The sequence below is a fragment of the Jatropha curcas genome, chromosome 4, assembly GCF_041381405.1.
Source record: "Jatropha curcas cultivar XTBG-Jc1 chromosome 4, XTBG_Jcur_1.0, whole genome shotgun sequence".
Lineage (NCBI taxonomy): Eukaryota > Viridiplantae > Streptophyta > Magnoliopsida > Malpighiales > Euphorbiaceae > Jatropha > Jatropha curcas.
This window is the reverse complement of record NC_143154.1, coordinates 22,249,329-22,274,101: the sequence shown is the minus strand read 5'-3', so window position 1 is coordinate 22,274,101 and position 24,773 is coordinate 22,249,329. Positions and strand designations below refer to the sequence as shown.

The 24,773-nt window shown below is 33.9% G+C and overlaps 2 protein-coding genes and 1 long non-coding RNA gene across 3 annotated transcripts; 1 reads left to right on the top strand and 2 right to left on the bottom strand.

Moving 5' to 3' along the window:
* Positions 1 to 1,319: 1,319 nt before the first annotated feature.
* LOC149496981 (uncharacterized) lies at positions 1,320 to 3,702 on the bottom strand. The gene is made up of 3 exons (XR_016320564.1): positions 3,334 to 3,702; positions 3,197 to 3,263; positions 1,320 to 1,556 (listed from the first exon to the last, which is right to left on the bottom strand). It is a non-coding gene; the product is annotated as an uncharacterized LOC149496981 (long non-coding RNA).
* Positions 3,703 to 17,259: 13,557 nt separating this feature from the next.
* On the top strand, positions 17,260 to 17,748 carry LOC105632431 (uncharacterized). Its single transcript, XM_012214812.1, has one exon. It carries the CDS (start codon positions 17,260 to 17,262, stop codon positions 17,746 to 17,748), a length of 489 nt encoding a protein of 162 aa, XP_012070202.1.
* Positions 17,749 to 22,196: 4,448 nt separating this feature from the next.
* LOC105632418 (2-methylpropanoate--CoA ligase CCL4) lies at positions 22,197 to 24,267 on the bottom strand. Its single transcript, XM_012214800.4, has one exon. It carries the CDS (start codon positions 24,207 to 24,209, stop codon positions 22,545 to 22,547), a length of 1,665 nt encoding a protein of 554 aa, XP_012070190.1. The 5' UTR covers positions 24,210 to 24,267; the 3' UTR covers positions 22,197 to 22,544.
* Between the last annotated feature and the right edge of the window lie 506 nt (positions 24,268 to 24,773).

Genomic DNA, 24,773 nt, shown 5'->3' with positions numbered 1-24,773 from the left:
TGGGAGTTAAGACAACGTTTTATAAAAAATTAACTATGTAACGCTTAGCTTTTAGCATTTTATGAAAAACTACTTAAACAGCTAATAGCTACTAAAACAGTTTATTTTGCCGAACAAACTCTAAAAGCTTCTTTACTTAACTTCTCAAAAAAAAAAAAAGTTTTACTAATTAAGGGTCACTTGTTATTGAATTTTCAAATTATTGGTTCAAACCATACCGAATAGAGCTTACTTGAATTTATAAGCCAAATTTTATCTGAAGGAAAAAGCTTTTTGTAGAACCAATTTAATAAGTTATATAACTTACTACATGAAAAGATAAATGTGTTGTTCGGCAACAGTTTTAATTAGATTTACTAACTGCTATTTTTTATAATATTCGGTAACACAATATTTGAACTAGCTTTTAGAGGTTAAGGTAGCGTTTTATCAAAAATTAACTCATGTAACGTCTAACTTTTGGCGTTTTATGAAAAGTTACTCAAGCAACTAACAGATAAACGTTACTAAAATAGCTAACAGTTACCAAAACAGTCAATTTTGCCAAACATACTCTAAAGTTGTTCAACAACTACTTTTTAAGCTCCTTTTAGCGTTTTGACAGTAAAAATGCTAAACGTTATTTTATAATGTTTGATAACATAACATTTGTTCTAACTTTTGGAGGTTAAGACAGCATTTTATAAAAAGTTAACTATGTAATGTTTAGCTTTTAGCGTTTTATGAAAAGCTACTCAAACAGCTAACAGCTAAATGCTATTAAAACAGCTAATAGCGACTAAAACAGTTAATTTTACCGAACAGACTCTAAAAGCTTCATTACTTAACTTCTCACAAAAAAAAAAAAAGTTTTACTAATTAAGGGTCACAGTTATTGGATTTTCAAATTATTGGTTCAAACAATATCGAATAGTGCTTACTTGAATTTACAAGCCAAATTTTATCTGAAGGAAAAAGCTTTTTTTAAAACCAATTTAATAAGTTATATAACTTACTACATGAAAAAATAAATGTGTTGTTCAGGTAATAGCTTTTTAAGTAGCTTTACTAAATGCTATTTTTTAGAATGTTCGGTAACACATCGTTTGAACTAGTGTTTAGAGGTTAAGGTAGCGTTTTATGAAAAATTAACTTATGTAACGATTAACTCTTAGCATTTTATGTAAAGCTACTCAAATAGATAAACGTTATTAAAACAACTAACAGCTACCATGTAACATCCCTTCCCGGTCCACCCGTTAACTCAAATGAACCGAGCTGAGACGCTACAATCTGGTTGAACCTATGTCCTTTCATGCTAATATCATGTTGTATGCTGATTATGATGTCAAGCTGTTGCTTTTTACATTAGGAAAATATAGATATGTACTTAATATTTTTACAAGACATGATACTAATTTTCAAAATGAAATGGGCCCAACTGTGTGCCCTGTACATGCCATGATAAGGATAGACAAAATCAAAATATCCAAATGAGTAGCTACCCTGAAGACTGAGTCTTCCACAGATGAACTGCAGCAGTTGTAAGCTGATTCTCTACGGTCCAGTCTCGAAACCTACGAGTTAAATAAATAACTCGCTGAGCAAATAATGCTCAGTGGATATCTCAATTTAATAAGAAATAAAACAATAAACATATAAGCACACATATCATTATACTTTCATGATTTTACCTGCTGTTCATGATGCTGTATAAATTTTGCAACTTTTATTAACCATCGTATACTTTATAAATAATAAATCACATAACTGCATGGCTCCATAAGGTTATAGTGAAACCAAAGTGATAAGAAAAACTGTATGAACTGTATGAAACTGGATGAATACTGTATGGCTGGGCTGTTATGGCCCGTATATAAATCATATCCACTCAACAGCCTGTAGCTGAAGTACCAAACTGTATGGGGTGCAGATCTGCTATCCTATGTCGCGACATAGTCTTATCTACGTGGTTTCTGCCTAACCTTAATGGAGCATATTATGTGTATTGTGATAATACAAGAATTATTTAGAAAATATCTAATGAGGAATAATGCATACCATTGATAATGTATAAAGTAACTTGCATGGAAATACTCTAGCTATTGCACCCGCGATGCAATTCTTACTAATATTTATGTAACTAAATTTTACCATTCAGATTAAGGAAATTCTTAGTTTGAATTAAGTTCACTTAGAAGGTAAAATGCAGTAATAATTTTCGGGTGAATGAATCTACATATGCATTCCAACATCATTTCTAATGTGTTCTTGAAATCTGCCAGACAGCCTGTACATGTTTCACAAATCCTATCATAACTCTTTCTTTATACGTCCAATTTAGGTTATTCTAAATTCTATGGTTAGCTAACATCTTAAGGTACAAAGTTTTCTTCTATCACATCTCTTAATTACGTTGGCAAGGTAGTCACATATTGAGCTCAAGTAGCAACTGCCAGTCTGCCCTGCTGTTGGTTTCCAGCCTGCCCAGTTTATACTATTTTGGTCATATCTCTCAATTTATAACTCCAATTTAGGTGATTCTACATTCTATGGTTAGCTAACACATTAGGATACAAATTTGTCTTCTACCACATCTCTTAATTACGTTGGTAAGGTAGTCAAACATTGAGCTCAAGCAGCAACTGTCAGTCTGCCCTGCTGTTGGGTTCCAGCCTGCACAAGTTATACTATTTTGGTCACAGATCTCAATATATAACTCCAATTTAGGTGATTCTGCCTTCTATGGTTAGCTAACACATTAGGCTACAAATTTTTCTTCTACCACATCTCTTAATTACGTTGGTAAGGTAGGCAAATATTTACCGAAATGAGCAACTTCCAGTCCGTCCAGACTGTTGATTTCCAGCCTGCACAGTCTGTACTATTTTGGTCATATCTCTCAATTTATAACTCCAAATTAGGTGATTCAAAAACTCATGGACAGATAAAACATAGAGGAACAAATAACTCTTCTATACCACTTCCTAATTCCATCGTTAAACAGAGTCAAAATCAGGGTGAAGTTACTGGTCAATGGTCCAACAAACTGGGTTCAGCATGAAATCAATATCTACTTCATTCATTCAATTCATCCCATGCTTTATCACCATTTACAGACCTCTAATTCAACATTCAGCAATATATGTTTTCATTATCAACACACTACACAAGTTTTCATGCAAGAAAATGTGAAAAACTAAAAGAGATATCAAACCTTCAACTAAAAGAGCTTTAAATCCTCTTCTTAGCTTCCTTTTCTTCCAACTTTGAGTTCCCCTCTCCTATACATAATAACTCTTAGAAATCATCTAAAATATCACAAAAGTATGAAAATCAAGAAGGGCTACTTACTTGGATAGAGTTCTAGGTTGAATTTAGTGTTTAAATCACATGAAAATGGATGGAGAAAGGAAGGAGATGAAGAGAAAGATGAAGATGAAGAAGACGTTGAAGATGAAGATGAAGAAAATGAAGAAGGCAAACTGAAATGGAAGTCTCGTGTAGTCCAAATTTATCTTTGATTGTGTGTTAAAAATTACCAAATAGTACCTATATTTTCCATATGTTACATTTTAATACCTAAACTTTATATTTTAGTGCAAGTAAGTCCTACTCCTTATACTTTGATCTTTTTGTTTCATTCAAGTAAGTCCACTTCTTTTACTTATTTAAGTTACATCCCATTCTACCCCACTCTGGATTTAAATGGCTCGAACTGGGTTCTTGTTCGGCTCAACTCGACTCGACTCTATGCAACGATTCGATTCAGTAGGATGTTACATACCAAAACAGCTGATTTTGCCGAACATACCCTAAAGTTATTCAGCAATAGTTTTTTAAGTAACTTTTAGCATTTTGACAGTGAAAGCGCTAAACGTTATTTTATAATGTTCGATAATATAACATTTGTATTAACTTTTGGAGGTTAAGACAGCGTTTTATAAAAATTAACTGTGTAACATTTAGCTTTTAGCGTTTTGTGAAAAGCTACTCAAACAGCTAACAGCTAAATACTATTAAAACAGTTAATAGCTACTAAAACAGTTGATGTTACCGACCAAACTCTAAAAGCTTCATTACTTAACTTCTAAAAAAAAAAAAGTTTTACTAATTAAGGGTCACTTGTTATTGGATTTTCAAATTATTGGTTCAAACAATATTGAATAGAGCTTACTTGAATTTACAAGCCAAATTTGATATGAAGGAAAAAGCTTTTTTTAGAACCAATTTAATAAGTTATATAACTTACTACATGAAAAAATAAATGTGTTGTTCGGCAATAGCTTTTTACGTAGCTTTGCTAAATGCTATTTTTTATAGTGTTCGGTAACACAACGTTTGAACTAGTTTTTAGATGTTAAGGTAGCGTTTTAAGAAAAATTAACTTATGTAACGTTTAACTTTTACCGTTTTATGAAAAGCTACTCAAACAGATAAACGTTACTAAAACAACTAATAGCTACCAAAACAGCTCATTTTACCGAACATACCCTAAAGTTATTCAGCAATAGTTTTTTTAAATAACTTTTAGCATTTTGATAGTGAAAACGCTAAACGTTGTTTTGTAATGTTCAATAACATAACATTTGTGCTAACTTTTGGAGGTTAAGATAATATTTTATAAAAGTTAACTGTGTAACATTTAGCTTTTAGAGTTTTATGAAAAGTTACTCAAACCTCTAACAGCTAAATGCTATTAAAACAGCTAATAGCTACTAAAATAGTTTATTTTGCTGAACAGACTCTAAAAGCTTCATTACTTAACTTCTCAAAAAAAAAAAAAAGTTTACTAATTAAGGGTCACTTGTTATTGGATTTTCAAATTGTTGGTTCAAACAATATCGAATAGAGCATACATGAATTTACAAGCCAAATTTTATCTGAAGGAAAAAGATTTTTTTAGATCCAATTTAATAAGTTCTATAATTGACTACATGAAATATAAATGTGTTGTTCGGCAACAGTTTTTTAAGTAGCTTTATTAAATTTTATTTTTTATAGTATTCGGTAACACAACGTTTGAACTAGTTTTTAGAGGTTAAGGTAGCGTTTTATAAAAATTTAACTCATGCGACGTTTAACTTTTAGCATTTTATGAAAAGTTACTCAAACAACTAATAACTATCAAAACAGTTAATTTTGCCAAACTCAACCTAAAATTGACATACTTCTTCGAATTTATGACACTTTATTTACTATTTAGTCTTTCAAATTTACTATTGAATTATTATTTAATATATTTTTCTTTTAGCAAATTTTTTAGATAATTTAACGGAGTTAGATCTTAGAGATTGATAAGTGATCTTACGAAATATTAGGGATATGATAGTAATTTCAATCAAAATTCAGAGGTTAAATAATTAATTATTCTATTTATTCTCTTAATTTTATATTTAATAATTTTCAGTAATGTACAACGAGATGTATTGGAATCCTCCTGTTTGGATAGGCCGAATAAGCCTAAGCAGGGAAACAAGTTTTCTCTGCGTCTTTGCTTTATAGAGGCCTAAGTCCATTTGATTATAACCCACACATCATTTTCTTGTATAAGCCCATTCCAGAATGACCCTCCAAAAAATTGTAAAATTACACACATCTTTTAACTTTTGACTTTTTACCCTTTTTCCAGGAAGTTTTACCACTTATTTTAAAATTATTAATTATATTCGATTTTTTAATTCTCTCTATAATTCATAGGAAAACGTCAAGTTGTCGATTGATTCAAATTTAGTTGGTATAAAAATCATACATATATATAATATATGGAAGGTGCCATTGGATGTGATCAGAGTGAGTAATTGAGCTAATCTATAATGCAGTAACAAAAATACGCAAAAAGTCAAAAAAAAAAAAAAAATCTTAATTTCCATTATCATATTAAATTTTATAAGCAACAAATAGATTATTTTGATATTATTTTCTATAAATAAGATTTTAAATATATAAATAAGATTCAACATTTTAAATATCATTTCAATATTATCATTGAATTTTGATAAATTTTTTCTATCATAGTAGTAGCTAAGAAGTAGGGAGGGGCAAAATTACAAAGAGTTTAAAAGCTACTTTAAAAGTTGTTAACGAACACGGCCTGATTATATACTTCTAAATCAACTAATAATAATATCTGTATATGAATGATTGTTTATGGAGAAAATTGATATGTTCCCACGATGAACACGCGTGATTTTTCTCAAAATATTGGATTTGAAAAGCACCGTGTAGAACGTGCTTGATTGATTTTATTAATCAAAATGGTTTTCATTAAACCCGTTTAATCCTCGAAAAATGATTCTTTCCTTTGGTAAGAGTTTTATTTTGGAGTCGCCACTCTTATTTCGGGAAAATTCTCGAATTAGTCCATTCTTTGGAATCGACTAATCCAGTTTTAAACTAGAGACGGAGTCCGGGGGTTAGATACGAAATGGGAAAGTATTAGGCACCCATTTCACCCGGTTAGACTTCTCATTGTCCAAATATTCACAATAATCTATTAATGCAATTAACTAAAAATTAAGGTGCAAAACATTTTAATCAGTTTTGGAAAACATGTCATTCAAGCAAATTATTGCAAGCATAGAACACAAAATAGGCATCCACAAAGAAGGGATGAAGGAGAAAATATTACAATCCACCTTCTACAATACAATCTACTCTTAAACTCTCCAAATTTTCCAAACCCAATCTATTTATTACAAACCAGCTTTAATAGGAATCCTTATGGACCCTTTACATATTGCAATAAGAATTACATCACAACCTCAAATATTAAGAAACAACAAGCATAATTAATAACAATCATTCACATAAGCAAATATCACACAATCATTCAATATTCATGATAATGATGAATGTTAACAATGCAAAATTAATGAATAACAGAGTTAGTACAATAATAAGCATAAAGCATTAAACTAAAAGACAAAATATTAAAAGACAGAAATATTTAAAGATCAGTAATAGTAATGTGTTTGTACAGTAAAAGATAGTAATTAAAAGACAGAAATTTAAAGGTTTTAACAAGATTTAGGCTCACAGTCTTGATGTTCATCCTAGAAGGATGAACCAATCCACCAATCATTTCTCTCAATCATGTTTTATTTGTTTATTTGAACCATATATGACCTAATAAACATCACGAACCTTTTAAGGTCGGAGCCTGGCCATAGGATTGTCGAATCGGGACGTTTATTGAATTTTTATTCATTCAGAGTCTTTGAATTGAAAGGCCTTGTGCCACAAGGGACTATGGCGTGCACCTCATGCTTGTGGCATACGCCACACGTAGTGACGTAGGGCCTTTCCAAGATCAAGAAGGCTTTTGGTGTTTCTTGGGTGAAAACAGGGGATTTGAGCATTAGTGGCGCACGCAACTCTTGCTGGCCTCGTGCCACAGAGGTGTAGAACCCCTGTCTGGTTGATCCTAGGTTTCCCTCACAACCAGACCCAGAAAAGGTTCATAAACATTGAAAAAGAAAATAAAAAGATGAGAAGATAGATTAAAGATTCTCAGAAACTACATTTGGTGGTTTCACTAGAAGATTGAATGAAAAAATGGATGAAGAACCCAACTCCTTGGTTTTCAATCCAATGATCTGAGTTTTAAGATTAAAGTTTGTGTTTTTAGGATTTCAGATTGATCACAAGGGATTTTTTTGATTGATTAAATGATCGATCTCAACTTGAATCCAAGGTTAACAATAGTTGCTTTAGGATTTTTGAGTTGAGTTTTAAAAAGGCAAGAGTCTCCCCTAATTTCCAAATCCTCCCTTATGGCACACCTCCCAATGCCTATTTATAGGCAAATGAGGGTCGGTGGCCCCATTTTAGGGCTGATATGGCAAAAAAGCCCTTGTCGAGCTGGCACTGGGTCCATTTTTACAAAATTAGACCGGGTGGCACGCAAAATGAAGCAGAGCACCGAAAAATGCATCGGGCGGGCCTGACACACTTCTCGGGTCTGATTTCATTGTGAAACGCCCGGTAACCCAAAAAAGTAAAAATGGTTGATCACGTAGATAATCTCAGCCACAGACCATGACTCTGAAAACCAGAGCAATCGGGAATCCCGATCCAATTTTATGTGAAAAACGGTATATCGTCACTGAACCTTTTAAGGGCAAAATTTAAGCGTTTACATATGAAAATTTACCTCTAAGAATGAATACGACAATCACAATAATGATAAAAAAATTGAAAATCCTAAAAATTACGGAAATTGATATCTAATCAAAATATATGATTTTAATACTATTATATTTATTTCGGTCCATAAAGGCCTTCAATGTATTTAAAAAATATAACTTCTTTCTATCCTAGAGACTCACGGATAGACGTAAGATTTAGAAAGAGTTTTGAGGGCAACGTTTCAAAATTTTGAAAATTCTTAGTATAGCAAAATTCACTAATCTAATAAAAAATCCTAAGGTTCCCGAAATTTATAGATGTTCTCATGTTTGTCTTATATGGCATACTTATTTCTTTTAACTTAAACCCTAATTTATTCGCATAAACCCTAGTTTCCTCTCTTCTGGTTCTTACGATCACCATGGAAACCTCTCTACAAGCATTGTCCCTTAATGCGGAACAGGATGAGGGATACCAGGTTCCCTTTGGCCTTGCCCAAATGTAATCTCAGTATGACTTTTGATTGGTAGGGATGTTCCTTACACTGAATATTATACACTTTTCATCGATGAGAAATATGCTTGCTGATCTCTGGCACACCTTAGGGGGCATTACGATGTTAGAACTAGGTGCCAAGATTATTTATTCTGGTTCTATAACAATGTTGACTTGGAAAGGGTTATGACGGGCTCACTGCGGCACTTTAATCGCCATTTGTTATTATGGCATCAACTGCAAGGTGATGAAGATCCTTTATTGGTCCCCTTCTTAAAGACTGAATTTTGGGTACAGATTCATGACCTTTCGGTGGGTTTTATGATGGAATCGATTGCATCCATGCTAGGCAATTTCATTGGTGAGTTTGTTGAGTATGATATGAGACCTCAACCTATTGCACTGTGGAAGTTTATAGGAATTCGGGTTAGAGTGGATATTATGAAGCCGTTGTGGTGGAGGAAAAAACTTATTACCCCATTTGGAGAAGCTGTATGAGAAACTATCTGTATTTTGTTTCTTGTGTGGCAAGCTTGGTCAGATGGACAGTTTTTATGAGCTATGTTTACATCGTCATAAAGAGAATTTACAACTGTAGTGGGATGATTCTATTATGGTTCCACAAAGGAGATAGAATCAACGTGTTAGTTGATGGATAAGGGAGAAGGAGGCAGTAGCTACTCATACATTGGTTAGAAGTGGAGATGATCCTACTGGCTGTCAAACGAATTACTTGAAAGTCCATGATTTCCATGCGACTTTTATGGGCAAGGAGATGTATAGGAGCAAGATAATGGATCTGGATGTGCGCTCGGGGGACAGTAACGTTGCTGGGTTGAGTGGTATATAGGAGGAAGGGATAACACGACCGGATGATGGTAAAAAAAGACCCCAAAAAAATAATCAAATCGATTACTAATGTTTCTAGTATTGTGGATTCATTGGAAGCTTCCAAAAACATAGGATCGGCTAGTCCTGCTGGGCAAGATAGCCAGACGCAATGAAAATTTTATCTTGGAACTGTCGGGGGCTTAGCAATCCCCGTACAGTTCGAGCCCTTAAAGAGCTCTCTAGAAACTACAAGCCATTGGTAATCTTTTTAATGGAAACATGGTGCATGAGAATAAGGTGGAGGACCTGCGACGAGCTCAGGGGTTTGATAATATTTTTGTAGTTGATCGAGTGGGCAGGGGTGGCGGGTTGGCAATGCTATGGAAGCAGGCTGCTGGTTTTCAAATCCAAGGTTTTTCTTCTCACTTTGTTGATTACCATTGCCAGGTTAATAATCTCTCTTTTCGAGTTACTGGTTTCTATGGATACCCAGAACGCTCTCGAAGACGGCAATCCTAGAATTTGCTTCGAGCATTAACTAGTCAGGATTCTAGACCTTAGGTGTGTCTAGGGGACTTCAATGATATCTTGGGCCAGGATGAGAAGGTTGGAGGGGACATACAGCCATAGTATTTAATTCAAGGTTTTCAAAGTGCAATTTATGATTGTAATCTTCTAGAGGTGCCATATTTGTTGGTGAATTGAGATAATTAAGAAACCAAAAGCGCATAAGAGAAAGTGGAGCTGTATATTTGCGTATTAATGAAGAAGAGAACAGAGCCTTTTATAGGCATTACATAACAACTGAACAGAAAAAATAGCCTAAAAAATCTGCAACTAATCTATAGCAGATAATCTTTTATTTGCCACTACTAATAGTAACATAAATCCAGGAACTAAATCAGGAACTAAAGGCTCCACTAACTTAATTTTGAATCAAATCTTAACATGCCCTCTTGATTCAAAATCACAGAAGCCCAATTGCTGTCCAAAATAAACATGTTTCAGCTGAGATAGAGATTTAGTAAATAAGTCTGCAACTTGATCATTTGTACCACAAAATTCCAACTCTATTTCTCCATTTGCTACCAACCTTCGAATGAAATGGTGCCGAGTTTCAATGTGCTTTGTTCTGCTGTGGAAAGCTGGATTCTTTGCCATTGCTATTGTGCCTTTGTTGTCACAATAGATTTTAGTTGCTGCCACTTGCTCTTGGCCCAAATCAACCAAAACTCGCCTAAGCCACACTGCTTGACATGCTGCAGAAGTTGCAGCAATATACTCTGCTTTCGAAGACGACAGAGCAATAATATCCTGCTTCTTTGAGCTCCATAAGATGGCACCTGAACCAAGACTGAAATTGTAACCTGAGGTACTTCTTCTATCATCCAAAGAGCCAGCCCAATCACTATCAGTATAGCCAAATAATCTGAAATTTGATACTGTGGTGTACCAGATTCCAAATTCAACAATTCCAGCAACATATCGCAAAACCCTTTTTGCAGCTTCAAGATGGTGCTTTGTTGGACTATGCATAAATCTGGACAAGACACTAACAGAAAATGCGATGTCAGGCCGTGTATGAGGTAAATAATTCAATCCAACAATCATTCTCCGAAAATAAGTTGCATCAGCTTTCTTTGTCCCATCTTCAGCTTGTAATTTTTCATTTAAATTCATTGGAGTTGAATCCACATTGCAATTCACCATGCTGAATTTTTTTAGCAAATCACTTGCATATTTTTGTTGTCCAACAAAAACTCCATCTGCACATTGTTTCACCTCAAGTCCAAGAAAGTATTATAGTAACCCCAAATCTGTCATCTCAAATCTTCTCATCATAGAAGATTTAAAGTCAGCAATAAGATATTCATTGGACCCAAAATAAATCGTGTCATCAACATAAACACAAACAACAAGAAATCCAACTTTGACTTCTCTTTTCAAATATAAAGTGGGCTGATTTTCACTTCTAACAAAACCATTCTCACAAAAGTAGTTGTCAATTTTACTGTACCAGGCTCGCGGTGCTTGCTTAAGCCCATAAGAGCTTTTCTCAATCTGAAAACTTTATCCTCATGATCATTTTCAACAAAGCCTTCAGGTTGAGAAACATAAACTTCTTCCTCCAAATCTCCGTTTAAAAATGCAGACTTCACATCAAATTGAAAAATAGGAAGAGATAATTGAGCAGCTACAGCAAGCAATAATCTTACAGTTTCAAGACGAGCAACTGATGAGAATGTTTCCTCGAAGTCGATACCTCGTTGTTGGGCATACCCCTTTGCTACAAGCCGTGCTTTATGCTTTTGCACACTCCCATCAGCATGGTACTTGGTTCTAAAAACCCATTTGAGCCCGATAGCATTCTTCCCTTTAGGCAATTTTACCAATTCCCAGGTCTGATTTTTATGAATTGAAGCTATCTCTTCATTCATAGCATTTTTCCATTCTTCCATTGTTGCTGCTCCTCATAGAATATTGGATCTGAAACATTCAAAGCAAAAGAACAAGTTTCATATATTTCTCTCAAGGATTCAGTCTTCCTTGGAGGAGTTTCAATCGATGAGGAAGAGCTTGAGCTGATTGGACTAGAAGAATATGAGTTGTTTGGACTTGATGAGTTGCTACTAGCTGAATTTGACGATAAAAAATCAGTAGCATCATTTGATGGTGAAAAATCAGCAACATCATTCTCTAAAACTGGAGCTTGGTCTAAATTCTTAGCATTTCTCCAATCCCATTTTGCATCTTCATTAAAAACCACATTTCTGCTAATAATAATTTTGCCACTTAAAGGATTATATAGCCTATATGCCTTGGATTGAGAACAATAGCCAACAAAAATGCATTTTTCAGACTTTTCATCAAGTTTGTGGTGAGATTGAGAATTAATTAAAGCATAGGCTCTACAACCAAAAAATTTTAAGTGACTTACACGTGGTTTTCTGCCTCTCCAAGCTTCATATGGTGTTTTATTCATGACGGCCCTTGTTGAAGAAATATTAAAAAGATACACCGTGGTTGCAACGGCTTCAGCCTAGAAAGAATTTGGAAGACCCTTGGCTTTGAGGAAGCTTCTGGCCATCTCCACAACAGTCCGATTCTTTCTCTCGACAATACCATTCTGCTCTGGTGTGTACGGTGCAGTAAGCTCCCTGTGAATGCCACATTCTTCACAAAAAATATTAAATTCAATAGAATTAAATTCACCACCTTTGTCCGTCCGGAGACATTTGATACGGCTATCTAGCTGATTTTCTACCAAGTTCTTAAATTTCTTGAATGTAACAAGAGCTTCAGATTTACACTTCAAGAAATAAACCCAATTCATACGGCTATAGTCATCAATCAACAATTAAAAATATCGATTACCACCAAATGATTCAGTTTGCATGGGTCCACACAAGTCCGCATGGGTCCACACAAGTCCGCGTGTATCAATTCAAGACAATTATCAGCCCTCCATGATTTTCCTACAGGAAATGATTTCTTACTTTATTTGCCCAAAACGCATCCTTCATAAAACTCAACAGATTCAATCTTGGGTAACCCATTAACCATATTTTGCCGGCTCAAAAACTTCAACCCTTTTTCACGTAAATGCCCATAATGCAAATGCCACAAATTAGATTCATCAATTTTACTAACAGCAAGAGCAGTGTTTTCCACAGAAGCATCTAGTGGAAACATTTTGTTTTGAGTCATTGGAACATTAAAAATGGTATGACCAGTTTTCTTATCTTCAATACAACATGAGTTATCATCAAACACAATTCTATACCCACTAGTCATCAATTGCCCAATACTTAACAAATTATAAGCCAAGCTAGGAGCAAATTGCACATCATTTAAAAGTTTAGTATTACGGTGGCGAGTATTGATGGCAATTGTTCCTTTCCCTTCCACTTGAATCACCTTATCATCACCCAGCCGGGCTGTTGTTTTTTCTTTCTCATCAAGCTCTTTAAATAATTGCTTTGTTCCTGACATGTGATTAGAGCACCCACTATCCAAAAACCAAACAACATTTGCAGCTTTTTTATCAATCGAATGAGCCATGAAAAGCATACTCTCTTCTTCTTCAGCAACATTGGCATGCTTTCCTTCATTTTTTTGCTTTCCTTCATTCCTTTGCTTGGTCCAGCAATCAACTTCTTTGTGGCTGACTTTGTCACAGTAATAACATTTGATTAAATTATCTTTGTATTGTCGTTGTTCTCCAGAACGTCCTCCTCTTCCACGGCTGCCGCCGTGACCTCGACCACGATAACCACCACGAAAATTGCCTCTATTTGAAACTTTGTCATTTGATTTACTATGAGAGGACTCTCCTTTCACTTGAAAAGCTTTTTCTTCAATTTTTGTTGATGATTTATTTATCCTGCCTTCATGAGGTTGCAAAGAACCCATTAAATCATCAAAAGAATAAGTAGATAAATCTTTCAACTCCTCTATTGCAGCAACCACATGATCAAATTTAGGAGACAGACTTCTCAATAATTTTAAAACCACAGTCTCATCAGTAATTTTTTCGCCATATGCTCTCATTTGAGAGATAATTTTAGAAGCCCTTGATAAATATGCTTGAACAGACTCAAAATCACCCATTTGAAGTGTTTCAAATGTTCTACGAAGAGATTGAAGTTTTACAGTGATTACCTTTGAGCAGCCTTGAAATTCATTTTTCAGAATCTGCCATGCTTCCTTAGAGGTGGCTGCTGCTGAAATATGAGAGAAAATCTCATCCAATACAGCTTGTTGAAGGAAGAACAGAGCCTTTGCATCCTTCTTTTTGTTTTCTCTAAGCTTTTGCTCATCATCGGGGTCTTCACTCCCATTCTCAACTAGCTCCCACAATTCTTGCGAAATAAACATAGTTCGCATTTTTATGACCCAAAATTCATAACTCTCACCCTTGAAGAGAGGAATTAAGGGTTGAGTTGAAGTAGCAGTGCCATTTACTGCCATTTGAAAGGTTTGCGTGAACCACTCTTCTTTCCCCCACTTTTGTTTTTTATTTTTTTTTTTATTCTCTCCTCTACCTGCCCAAAAAATGGCTCTGATACCAAAAATATGTTGGTGAATTGAGATAATTAAGAAACCTAAAGGGCAGAAGAGAAAGTGAAGCTGTATATTTGCGTATTAATGAAGAAGAGAACAGAGCCTTTATAGGCATTAAATAACAACTGAACAGAAAAAATAGCCTAAAAAATCTGCAACTAATCTATAGCAGATAATCTTTTATTTGCCACTACTAACGGTAACATAAATCCAGGAACTAAAGGCTCCACTAACTTAATTTTGAATCAAATCTTAACAATATTAAGGGTCTCTGTTTACATGGGCTCAACTCCAAAATGGTCAGGTGACGGTGCAGGAGAGGCTGTATTGGAGTTTTCTCAATAAAGGTTTCAACGTTTTGTTTCAAGAATTGAATAGCCGAACGTTAGTTACACCCATGTCAGATCATAAACCAATCTTGTTTGACACATGTGCTGTAGAAGGGGCTGTGTTGCACCATTTTTTTCGGTTTGATAATGCGTGGCTGTTGGAGGATGATATTGCGGAGGTTGTGAAATGCGACTAGACTGGGGGTGCGACAAATTCAATTTTAGAGAGACGGGACAATTGTATTCGAGCTTTGACGAGCTGGGGTCGAACCAGGGATAGAGATCTTCAGCTTCGTAAAAATCTGATGAGTCAGGTTCTTGAGGAACGATAGTATTTTATGCTTAATGCAGAATATAGTGCTCTAAGGTCCGAGTGGAATGGCATTTTAGAAAGGGAAGACATCCGGCAAAGACAGCAATCTAAGGTGTTTTGGTTGCAAAAGGGAGATAGTAATTCCAAATTTTTTCATAACTATATTAAAGGGAGGAGAAAGAATAATGCTATTGGCAGTTTACGTGATGTAAGGGATGTTTGGGTTACTGAACCTGAAGCCATGCATACCATTATTAAAATTATTTCTCTAATCTATATCAAGCTTATGAGGGTGACACAAGATGGGTCCTTTGGCTAGTAAGAAAACAGGTCTCTATCGCAGATAATGATTTTCTTTTAGCTCCTTTTTCGGATGATGAATTTAGAGACGCGGCTTTTCAGATGCATCTTGATAAAACTCTGGGACCTAACAGTCTCAATCCGGTATTTTATAAAAAATTTTGGCATGTGGTGGGGAAAGATATTTCTGACAGTTGTAGGCACTGGCTTAAAAACAAGTATTTTTTCGAAATCTCTTACTGATATTATGATAATTTTAATCCCAAAGTTAGCAGGCCCTGAATCACTTAAGGATTTTCACCCCATAGCATTATGCAATGTTCTCTATAAAATAATTTCTAAAACCTTGGCTAATAGGTTGAAAAGGGTGTTAACACAGGTTATTTCTAATAGCCAATCAGCATGTTCTGGGTCGGTTAATTCAGGACAACATCTTAGTGGCCTTTGAAATTTACATAATATGAAGTGAGAAACTAGAGGAGGCTCCGGGGTAGCAGCTTTAAAAACTGATATTTCTAAGGCCTATTATCGGGTTAGTTGGAACTTCCTTAGGGATATGCTGAGGGGTCTGGACTTTTAGGAAAAATAGGTAGAATGGATGATGCTTTGTGTCACGAGTGTAAAATATTTTGTGTTGTGTAATGGTGTGCCTGTGGGTCCTATTATTCTTGAACAGGGGCTTCGACTGGGAGATCCTCTTTCTCTTTATTTATATATTATGTTATCTTTACTCTTTACTGAAGCTGAGCGCAGGGGATGGATCCATGGGTGTAGGGCTATGGAAAGGGAGAGTCTGAGGATAAAAGGGATTTTGGTAAATTATGCCAAAGCTTCGGGTCAGGAAGTAAATTATAGTAAATCGGGGATTATGTTTAGTCCGAATGTTTCGAGTGCAGGTAGGGAGGTGGTGTCCAATTCTTTGGGTGTTCTGAATCCTCTTAGGATGGGAAGATACTTAGGCCTTCCTTCTCTGGGAGGGGCAAATAAGAGCTCTTCCCTCTCTGGAGTAGAATAAATTCTTTTGGAATAATAAATTTCTCTCACGAGCAAGCAAAGAAATTCTTTTTAAATCTGTGGCTCAAGCTCTTCCCTCTTTTTGTATGAGTGTTTTTAAACTCCATTTATCTCTCTGTGAAGAGCTTCAAAAAATTGTTAATGCTTTTTGGAGGGATTCTAAAGGAGGTAATTGTCGTAGTATAAATTGGTATACTTGGAATAGGATGTGTTAGAGCAAAAGAGATGGAGGTATGGGGTTTAGAGATTTCTATTGTTTCAATTTAGCCATGTTAGGTAAGCAAGGGTGGCGGTTGTTGTCTGCACCCAACACTCTTCTTTACTGAACTCTCAAAGCTAAATACTTTCCGGAGGGATTTTTTGAGTGCTACACTAGGACGTAACCCAAGTTTTACTTGGAGGAGTGTGTCTTGTTATTGAAGGATGTGTTAAAAAAAGAATAAGATGGAGAGTTGGTAAGGGGGAAAATTATTATTGGAACCGATCCTTGGATCCCCAAGGAGGATTTTTTTTTTTTTGTTGAAGATGCATCCTTCTTTATTGAGCCTTGGTTGAGAGTGAGGGACTTAATCCAAGAAATGGGAGGAATTGGGATTTTGACAAGATCGTTGACAGGTTTAGTGTGCGTGTGCGAGAGCTATTCTTAACATACCTTTGAGAATTAATAATCAAGAGGATAGGTTGATTTGGCACTATGATAAGAAAGGAGTGTATAGTGTTAAATCGGGGTATTATTTAACTTTAAAAATTTTTAGGCGAGGTGGTGAGTATCTTGTTGGTGAGCATTGGAGAAAAATTTGGAGTATGGATATTTACCCAAAAATCAAAAATCTGTTGTGGCGTGTTTGTAGGGGGTATTCTCCCTACTCGGTAAAACTTCGAGAGCGAGGGGTGGATGTGGAAAGGGGTTGTGGTTTGTGTAGAAGGGAGGAAACTATAGACCATGTCTTGAGGGATTATAGTAAAGCCAGGGAGGTTTGGAGACAAAGTGGCCTTGGTGTAGCTTTGTATGGTGATACCTTTAATAATATTTTGCTGCAGATCCTCAAGTCGTTAGAAACTGATAAAGTTCAACTTTTTTGCTGTATTGTTTGGGCCTTGTGGTCAGCTCGGAATGCATTGCTGTGGGAACGGAAAGAACAAACGACTCAACAGGTGTTGGGTAATGCTGTGTGCATGATTCGAGATTGGAGGGACTGCTCTGTTTCTAATAGTTCATATGCTGCGTCTATTCCTTCACAACGAGTTGCTTCTTTGCCAACATGGGGATCTTCAGATATTGCAGGTTGGTAAGCTTCTCGGATGGAGCAGTCTTTGAAGATTTGCACATGGCAAGTTTTGGGTTTGTATTTGAAGCTGAGGGCCAGTTTAGAAAGGCCATCTTCAGTGTGCTGGACTGTTACAATAATCCGACGATTGTTGAAGCTTTAGCTCTCTGTTTCTGTTTGGAGTGGGCCTCTGAAAATCTGTTCTCTCGCGGTTGTGTTTGCATAGATTGTCAACTCATTCTTTGTGCCTTAAACTCAAAAGGTTCCGGTTTTTTCTGAGTTTGGTGTGATTATTAATGATTGTAAGGCTTTGCTTTTGTCTAGAGCTAATATTGCTGTTAGATGGTGTAGGAGAGAAGCTAATGAAGGAGCCCATTCTCTTGCTCGGGTTTCCTTTCATCATGCTAGTTTTAAAGTTTGGGAGGCTATCCCAGACTGTTTGTTATCCTTTTATGAGTTTTAGTGCAAAGGTTTAATGTTTGCTTCAAAAAAAAAAAAAAAATTGAAAATTCTTAAATTATCTTTTTTTGATTGAATCTGACCATATATGCCTTCCTGTTATATGTTTCAAATCTAATAATTGTTACTATATCTTTCTAATAATTCATAATAATAAATACATCCTTCTTACTCAAAGAGTTCTGAAAATAATCAAAAATTTCAGTACTTAATATTAACACTTAAATATCCTGAATAAAATATTAAAAATTTAAAAATTGATGCACATTTCCATGTCACACTAAATGATTATTAGTTATAAAAAAATCATAATTTGTTAGAAATAAATGTGAATTGAATCATTGTAAAAGGGGAAAAACTTGTAAAAGAAATGATATTAGTTATAAAAAAAAAATCATAGTTTGTTAGAAATAAATGTGAATTGAATGAATCATTGGAAAGGGGAAAAACTTGTAAAAGAATACTAATATTTTTATACTCGATCTAGGGGATTTGAAAGTTTTAAAATTAAGTTTGAAATAATAGGATTTGGTCTAATTTTTAAAATTTTTTGAAGTAAATAAATTAATTTATTCAAATATAATTATATCACATTTAACAACTACTTTTTTGGAACATGAGTTCATTATTAGAATCATTTAAAATGAATAAAAAAAAATAAACTCTAAATTTTAACTCAAAAAAAATATCATTCAATATATATATATATATAAGGTTTTCTAAAAATTATTTAACTTATTCTCAAGAAGTATCAAATTTTCTAATAACAAAATACTAATTAAGTTAAATGATTAAATTTAATTTATAGGTATAAGTAATAATGTTATTATATAATATGTAAATAAATGTGATTTTACAATTTGCTTTGATTTCTTTTAAAAAGAAACTTACCAAAGTGCAAATTATTTTTCATATAAATAATCCTTTAACTCCAGATGGTATTTTTATCTTATGAATATATTTATACATAAAGGAATAGTTATATTTTGTACCTAAATAGAAGTAACATGTGTTTTTGTACCTTTAGGAAGGAAAAGAATAACCAAAAGGATGAGAAAATTTTGAAAGCTCCCTCCCTTTATCTTTTTTTTTTTCTTCCTACTATTCAAGTGATGTGAATTGAAAATCTACTATGATCAAGTGATTGGTTAGAGCTATACATAGAACATTTTTTTCCCTTCAGTTATTAAAAAATTTTGAAATTTAAAAATTTAAAATATTGAAAGCTTAAAGAAGTTAGAGGGTTGTTTGGTTCATTGATTCGAACACAATAGCTAGATTGTCGGTATTTGGTAAGTTTTTAATCGACCGTTGGTACATAGCTAATTTTCATTTATATTATATTTGAATTTTATTCAACAATTATTAATAAAATTAATTTTTCCAATTTAATATTTTTTATAATATTTTATTTATGATCATTTCAAATAATAAATTTTCAATAAATATTAATTTTCCAAAGTTTCATTAGTATTTTTATTTATATATAAAAAAGTATATTCACCATAAAAATTAAAATATATATACACACACTGTATCATAATATATAAAAACGATTAGACATTCAATAATCATTTTAGATTTTTAACAACAATCACTGCTAAAACTTTACCAAATGTCATCATTCATCAATCATCCGCTATCGGTCATCATTCACTACCTATCAGTCACTAGCTAGTAGTTATCAGTAATCACTATCAGCTATTAGCTAGTATGAAATATAAATCAAAGTTGGTTGTTAATTATTTTTAATTAATTGAGGCGTGATATTGTCTCACAAATTTTACAAATTTATAATACCATTAAATTTTGTTTCTAATCCATTTATCATTCTATTTCTATTATTTCCCTTTGAAATTTAGCAACGAAAAAGATGTCCATCTGTTTCTAAGTTCACTATAAGACTTTTAAGTTCTATACAATTGTTAATCTGATTATTTCGATTCTATTTTTTTCTTTTTTTTTATTAATTATTGAAATTGATAGATTCCATAATTTTTGTACGTGTCTTTTATAATTTATTTAAGACCTAATTATATTTTATGGACCGGTAAATATATTTTACATAAATCATGATAGAATAAACAAAGACTATATATATATATATATATATATATATATATATGTTTGGGGTTTTTAATTGTAAATCTATCAGAAATAAATGCAATATAGTAATTACAAGACAAATTTCACATTTTTTTAGACAAAATATATATCATACCAAATCATATGAGTACTTGTAATATGCATATTGCCATAACAAACAAGATTTCCCTATTCTATGTATATGGTATGACATTTAAGAGACGTATACAATGACTCATTTTCTATTTTTATCAAATCTCCTAAAATATTCTAAATCTATCAAAGCTAAATATAATATAGTAATTACAGATAAATTTTGTAATTTTTTAGACAAACTTTCCATGGATAACTTGTCAAACCATATTATATTGAAATACGTGTATTGTCCCATCATATAAGATTTTAGGTATTTGAACCCGGGATCACCTAATTTGATTCAGGGCTTAATCATAGTTAAAGATTTTCGCCCTCCCTGCAACTGCATTTAATGGGAACTGAATTCAAGAGCTCTTTTCACTTTTGATTCGGGACTTACTCACAGTTAAAACTTTTCGTCCCCCTACAATTGTATTCAGTAGGGGTCAAACTCGAGAGCTCTTCCCACATGCTCAATCTGCATTTACACCTGAGCCCCAATATTTTTATATGAAAATAAAGTCTAATTTGCCTTGTTAACTTTATTATTTAGAAACGAAAAGCTACACAATTCCCGAAAGTGATAATACAATTGCTGATTTAGCCACTTCAAATTTAATATAAGTTTTATGTTTATTCTAAAAAAAAAAAAAAAAAAAACTACATAATTGACCTTTTGATTCAATTTACCCCTTAAATTTGTAATTACTCAATTGCCTTGAAAAACTTAAATTCAATGGCCTCTGAGCAAATTGCTCATGAATTATAAATTGGAGGGATATATTAGACCAAAGTATCAAATTTTTGTTCCTGAATAACAAATTGAAGGATTATATTGAGTTTTACTCCTTTTTATATGTGTAAAGTATAAATTGTCCAGCTTAGAGTAACTTGAAATGATCTTTTTAAAATTAAATTGTTAATAACTGATTGTAAAATTCTCAAATTCATTTTAAACTATTTTTAGATATAAGATTAAATTAAATCAAAATAAAATAATAGAGTTCGATTTAAGTTTTTAAAATAGCTGAAGCAAGTAAGATAATAAATTTAAGTGTATAAAAAATCTATTATAATTATCAAGTTATAGTATTTTTTTTCTTTAAGTTGGACATTGCTTTTTATTCGAGGACAAGAGTCCATTATTACAATCATTTAACACAAATAAAAAATCTAATTCTAAATTTTCACTTAAAAGAATATATCCCTAAAAACCTCAAAATAAATATCATTTGATATGTTCACAGGGTATATTGAAAATTAGTGAACATATTCTCAATAAAGATATATATTTTTTAATAATATAACACTAATTAATTAAATACATACACGTATATAAATATTTCATCTATTTCATAATAATAAAATCATTTTTCTTTTTTATTTGCTCAAGTTATTGTCTTATTTATGATTTTAGAAGAGATAATATCCACAAATTCTTATTTTTATACTTATTTATTGAATCTTTACTGTCAAATCACTCTAATAATTTAATATAATCAAATTTTGAAATGGATAATTGATTAAGACATTCATCCTTTATGTTCCTTATATATATATATATATATATATATATATATATATAAGAGGAGTATTTAATATTTAGTGATAAATAGAGTCCTAACTCGGCTGCTGTTTAGTAATAGATTAATGGTGAGAAAATCATTAAGATTGGAGTAACATAAAGGTTGATTTACAGAATTACTTCATGAATCACACTTCACAACCTTAACTAAATAAAATGGAGGGAGACAATAAAATTGAAATATAAACTTAAACGTTGAGACAACTTAATAATCCAAATAGTATTTTTTTTTTATTAGAGATTTTTATGGACTGAAATAATATTGTGGGCTACACATCAGGAGATAGCTATTCCCTTGACTTACTAAATTAGTGAAAACAACCGTGGTCACATAAGTCACAAGACCAACCAGACCACTGCTTGATTGACAATCCGGATAGTATTTTTATTTTTTTTAAAAGACAATTATATAGAGTAATTTTATTCCTTTATTAGATATTTGGAAAATTATTTTTCCAAATTGGAACAAACTAAAACCCAAACCTTAATTTACCGTTCACCCCATTTAATACTCTTTCTGTACCATACCAGACAATCGCCCGACTCGTTAAATTGAGTCACATGCGACTCACTTTTGACGACCCCATTGCCTTAGCCATTTCTCTAAGCACAAACTTCTGAATCTTACCCGTCGACGTTTTTGGCAATTCGTCTTTAATCACCACAGTTTTTGGCACCATGTAATGTGGCAATTTAGCTCTGCAATAATCAATTATATCCTTTTCTGTTATGATTGACTCGCCTTTCTTCAAACTAACAAACGCACATGGCGTCTCGCCCCAATACTCGTCCGGTCGAGCCACAACTGCTGCTTCGTTGATTAAGGGGTTCGTATATAAAACTGACTCAACTTCAACGCTGCTTAAATTCTCTCCGCCGCTAATAATAACATCCTTGGATCTATCTTTAATTTCTACATAACCATCTGGATGCATTACAGCGACGTCGCCGGTGTAAAACCAGCCGTTCTCTTTCATACACTTTGATGTGCTGGCCGGATCTTTCAGATAACCTAACATGAGTGACCCACCTCGTAAAACGATTTCTCCGAGTGATAACCCGTCTCGTTTCACACTCGTTCCTGACTCAGTATCTACCACGTCTACTTCCGTCATACCAATCGTTCTTACTCCTTGTCTTGCTTTTAGCTTAGCTCTTTCTGTTGCTGGGAAAATATTCCACTTCTTTTTCCAGGCACAGGAGATAATGATTCCACCGGTTTCGGTTAAACCGTAGCCGTGACTCACTTTGAAACCTAATGACTCAGTCCGGAGGAGAATTGCCGCCGGAGGTGGAGCTCCCGCCGTGAGGATGTGGACTGGGTTTTGTAATGGAGTTTGACTTTCGATTGGAGAGTTGGCTAACATGTTGAGCACCACAGGTGCACCGCACATGTGAGTCACGTGGTGGTCATTTATCAACCGGTAGACTGTAGGCCCGTCGAATTTACGAAGGCAGACGTTGGTCCCACCTACTGCCGCCATACCCCACGGGTAGCTCCATCCATTTGAGTGAAACATCGGTAGGGTCCACAGGAAGACCGGTTGTTTAGGAATGGACCAGTCAACGAGAGAGTCGACGGTGATGATGAACGAACCTCTATGGCAATGAACTACACCTTTCGGAGACGACGTCGTACCCGAAGTGTAGTTCAATACTATTGGATCCCATTCACTCTTTGGCCGGACCCACCTGAAGTATGGATGACCATTACTCAGCAAGTTCTCGTAAGTATCGGTGAAGTCAACGGCTGTTGATGCTTTGAGAGATTCTGAGACCTCATCGTCAGTAATAAGGACGAGAATTGGTGGTTTAACATTTGGTGGAAAAAGAGAGATGGCTTCAAGGATTAAAGACTTGGACAAAATATCAACAAAGAGGAGCTTCGTTTCGCTGTGACGGAGGAGTACAGAGACTGTGCGGGCATCAAGACGAGTATTAATGGTGTTGAGTATAGCGCCGGCCATTGGGACGGCGAAGTGGAGTTCGTACATGGCGGGAATGTTGGGGGCCATGACGGAGATGACGTGGCCACGGTTGATGCCGATGGATGAGAGAGATGAAGCGAGTTGAAGACATCGACGGTGGGTTTGAGACCAAGTGTAAGCGGTGGAGTTGTAGATGATGGATGTAGAATCACCGTAGACGGTGGCCGCTCTTTCAAGAAAAGTAAGTGGTGTTAAAGGAGGTGAGTTTGCTTTGTTTGGATTTAGGTCTTCCATTGTTGGTGTTGGCTGTGTGTAGGACCAGAAGAGAGTATTTATGGTACTGGAGCAAACTGCTGAGGCGTTTTACTATTTATAAAAAGAAGTCAAGTCAATAAAGACAAAACATCCGTTTTGGATAAAAAAAATGTGAAATAAAATGTATTATTTCATTGAACCTTCGGGGAACCGCCGGTTCATTGAACCTTCGCTATTTTTAAAATATTAAATTTAAATCAGTTTTTGAATTGTCAGTTTTAATTTAGTTTTGGTTCCAGCCGATTTTAGTGAGGTTCTGATGAATTGATGGTTCCGAATATGATTTTTGGCGATATATTTAAAAAAAATAATCGATTCTAACATTATATTTTTCTTTTGAAAATATTAATATGAGTTTAAAAAATATTGGTAAATTTTATTTTAAATAAATTTTAGAATCCTCATACTCATTTAAGAATAAAATTAATTAATTTTACAAATAATCAAATAAATTATCACTTTATTTTGTTTAAACGTTATTAATTAAATAAATTACAAGAAAATTTTGAAAAATTCTCAAAAGAATGTAATTTTAAACTTAGT

Bases quoted from the DNA above. Each gene is read 5' to 3' on its own strand.
- LOC105632431 (XM_012214812.1), top strand. From the start codon at position 17,260: ATGGATATTTACCCAAAAATCAAAAATCTGTTGTGGCGTGTTTGTAGG.
- LOC105632418 (XM_012214800.4), bottom strand. From the start codon at position 24,209: ATGGAAGACCTAAATCCAAACAAAGCAAACTCACCTCCTTTAACACCA.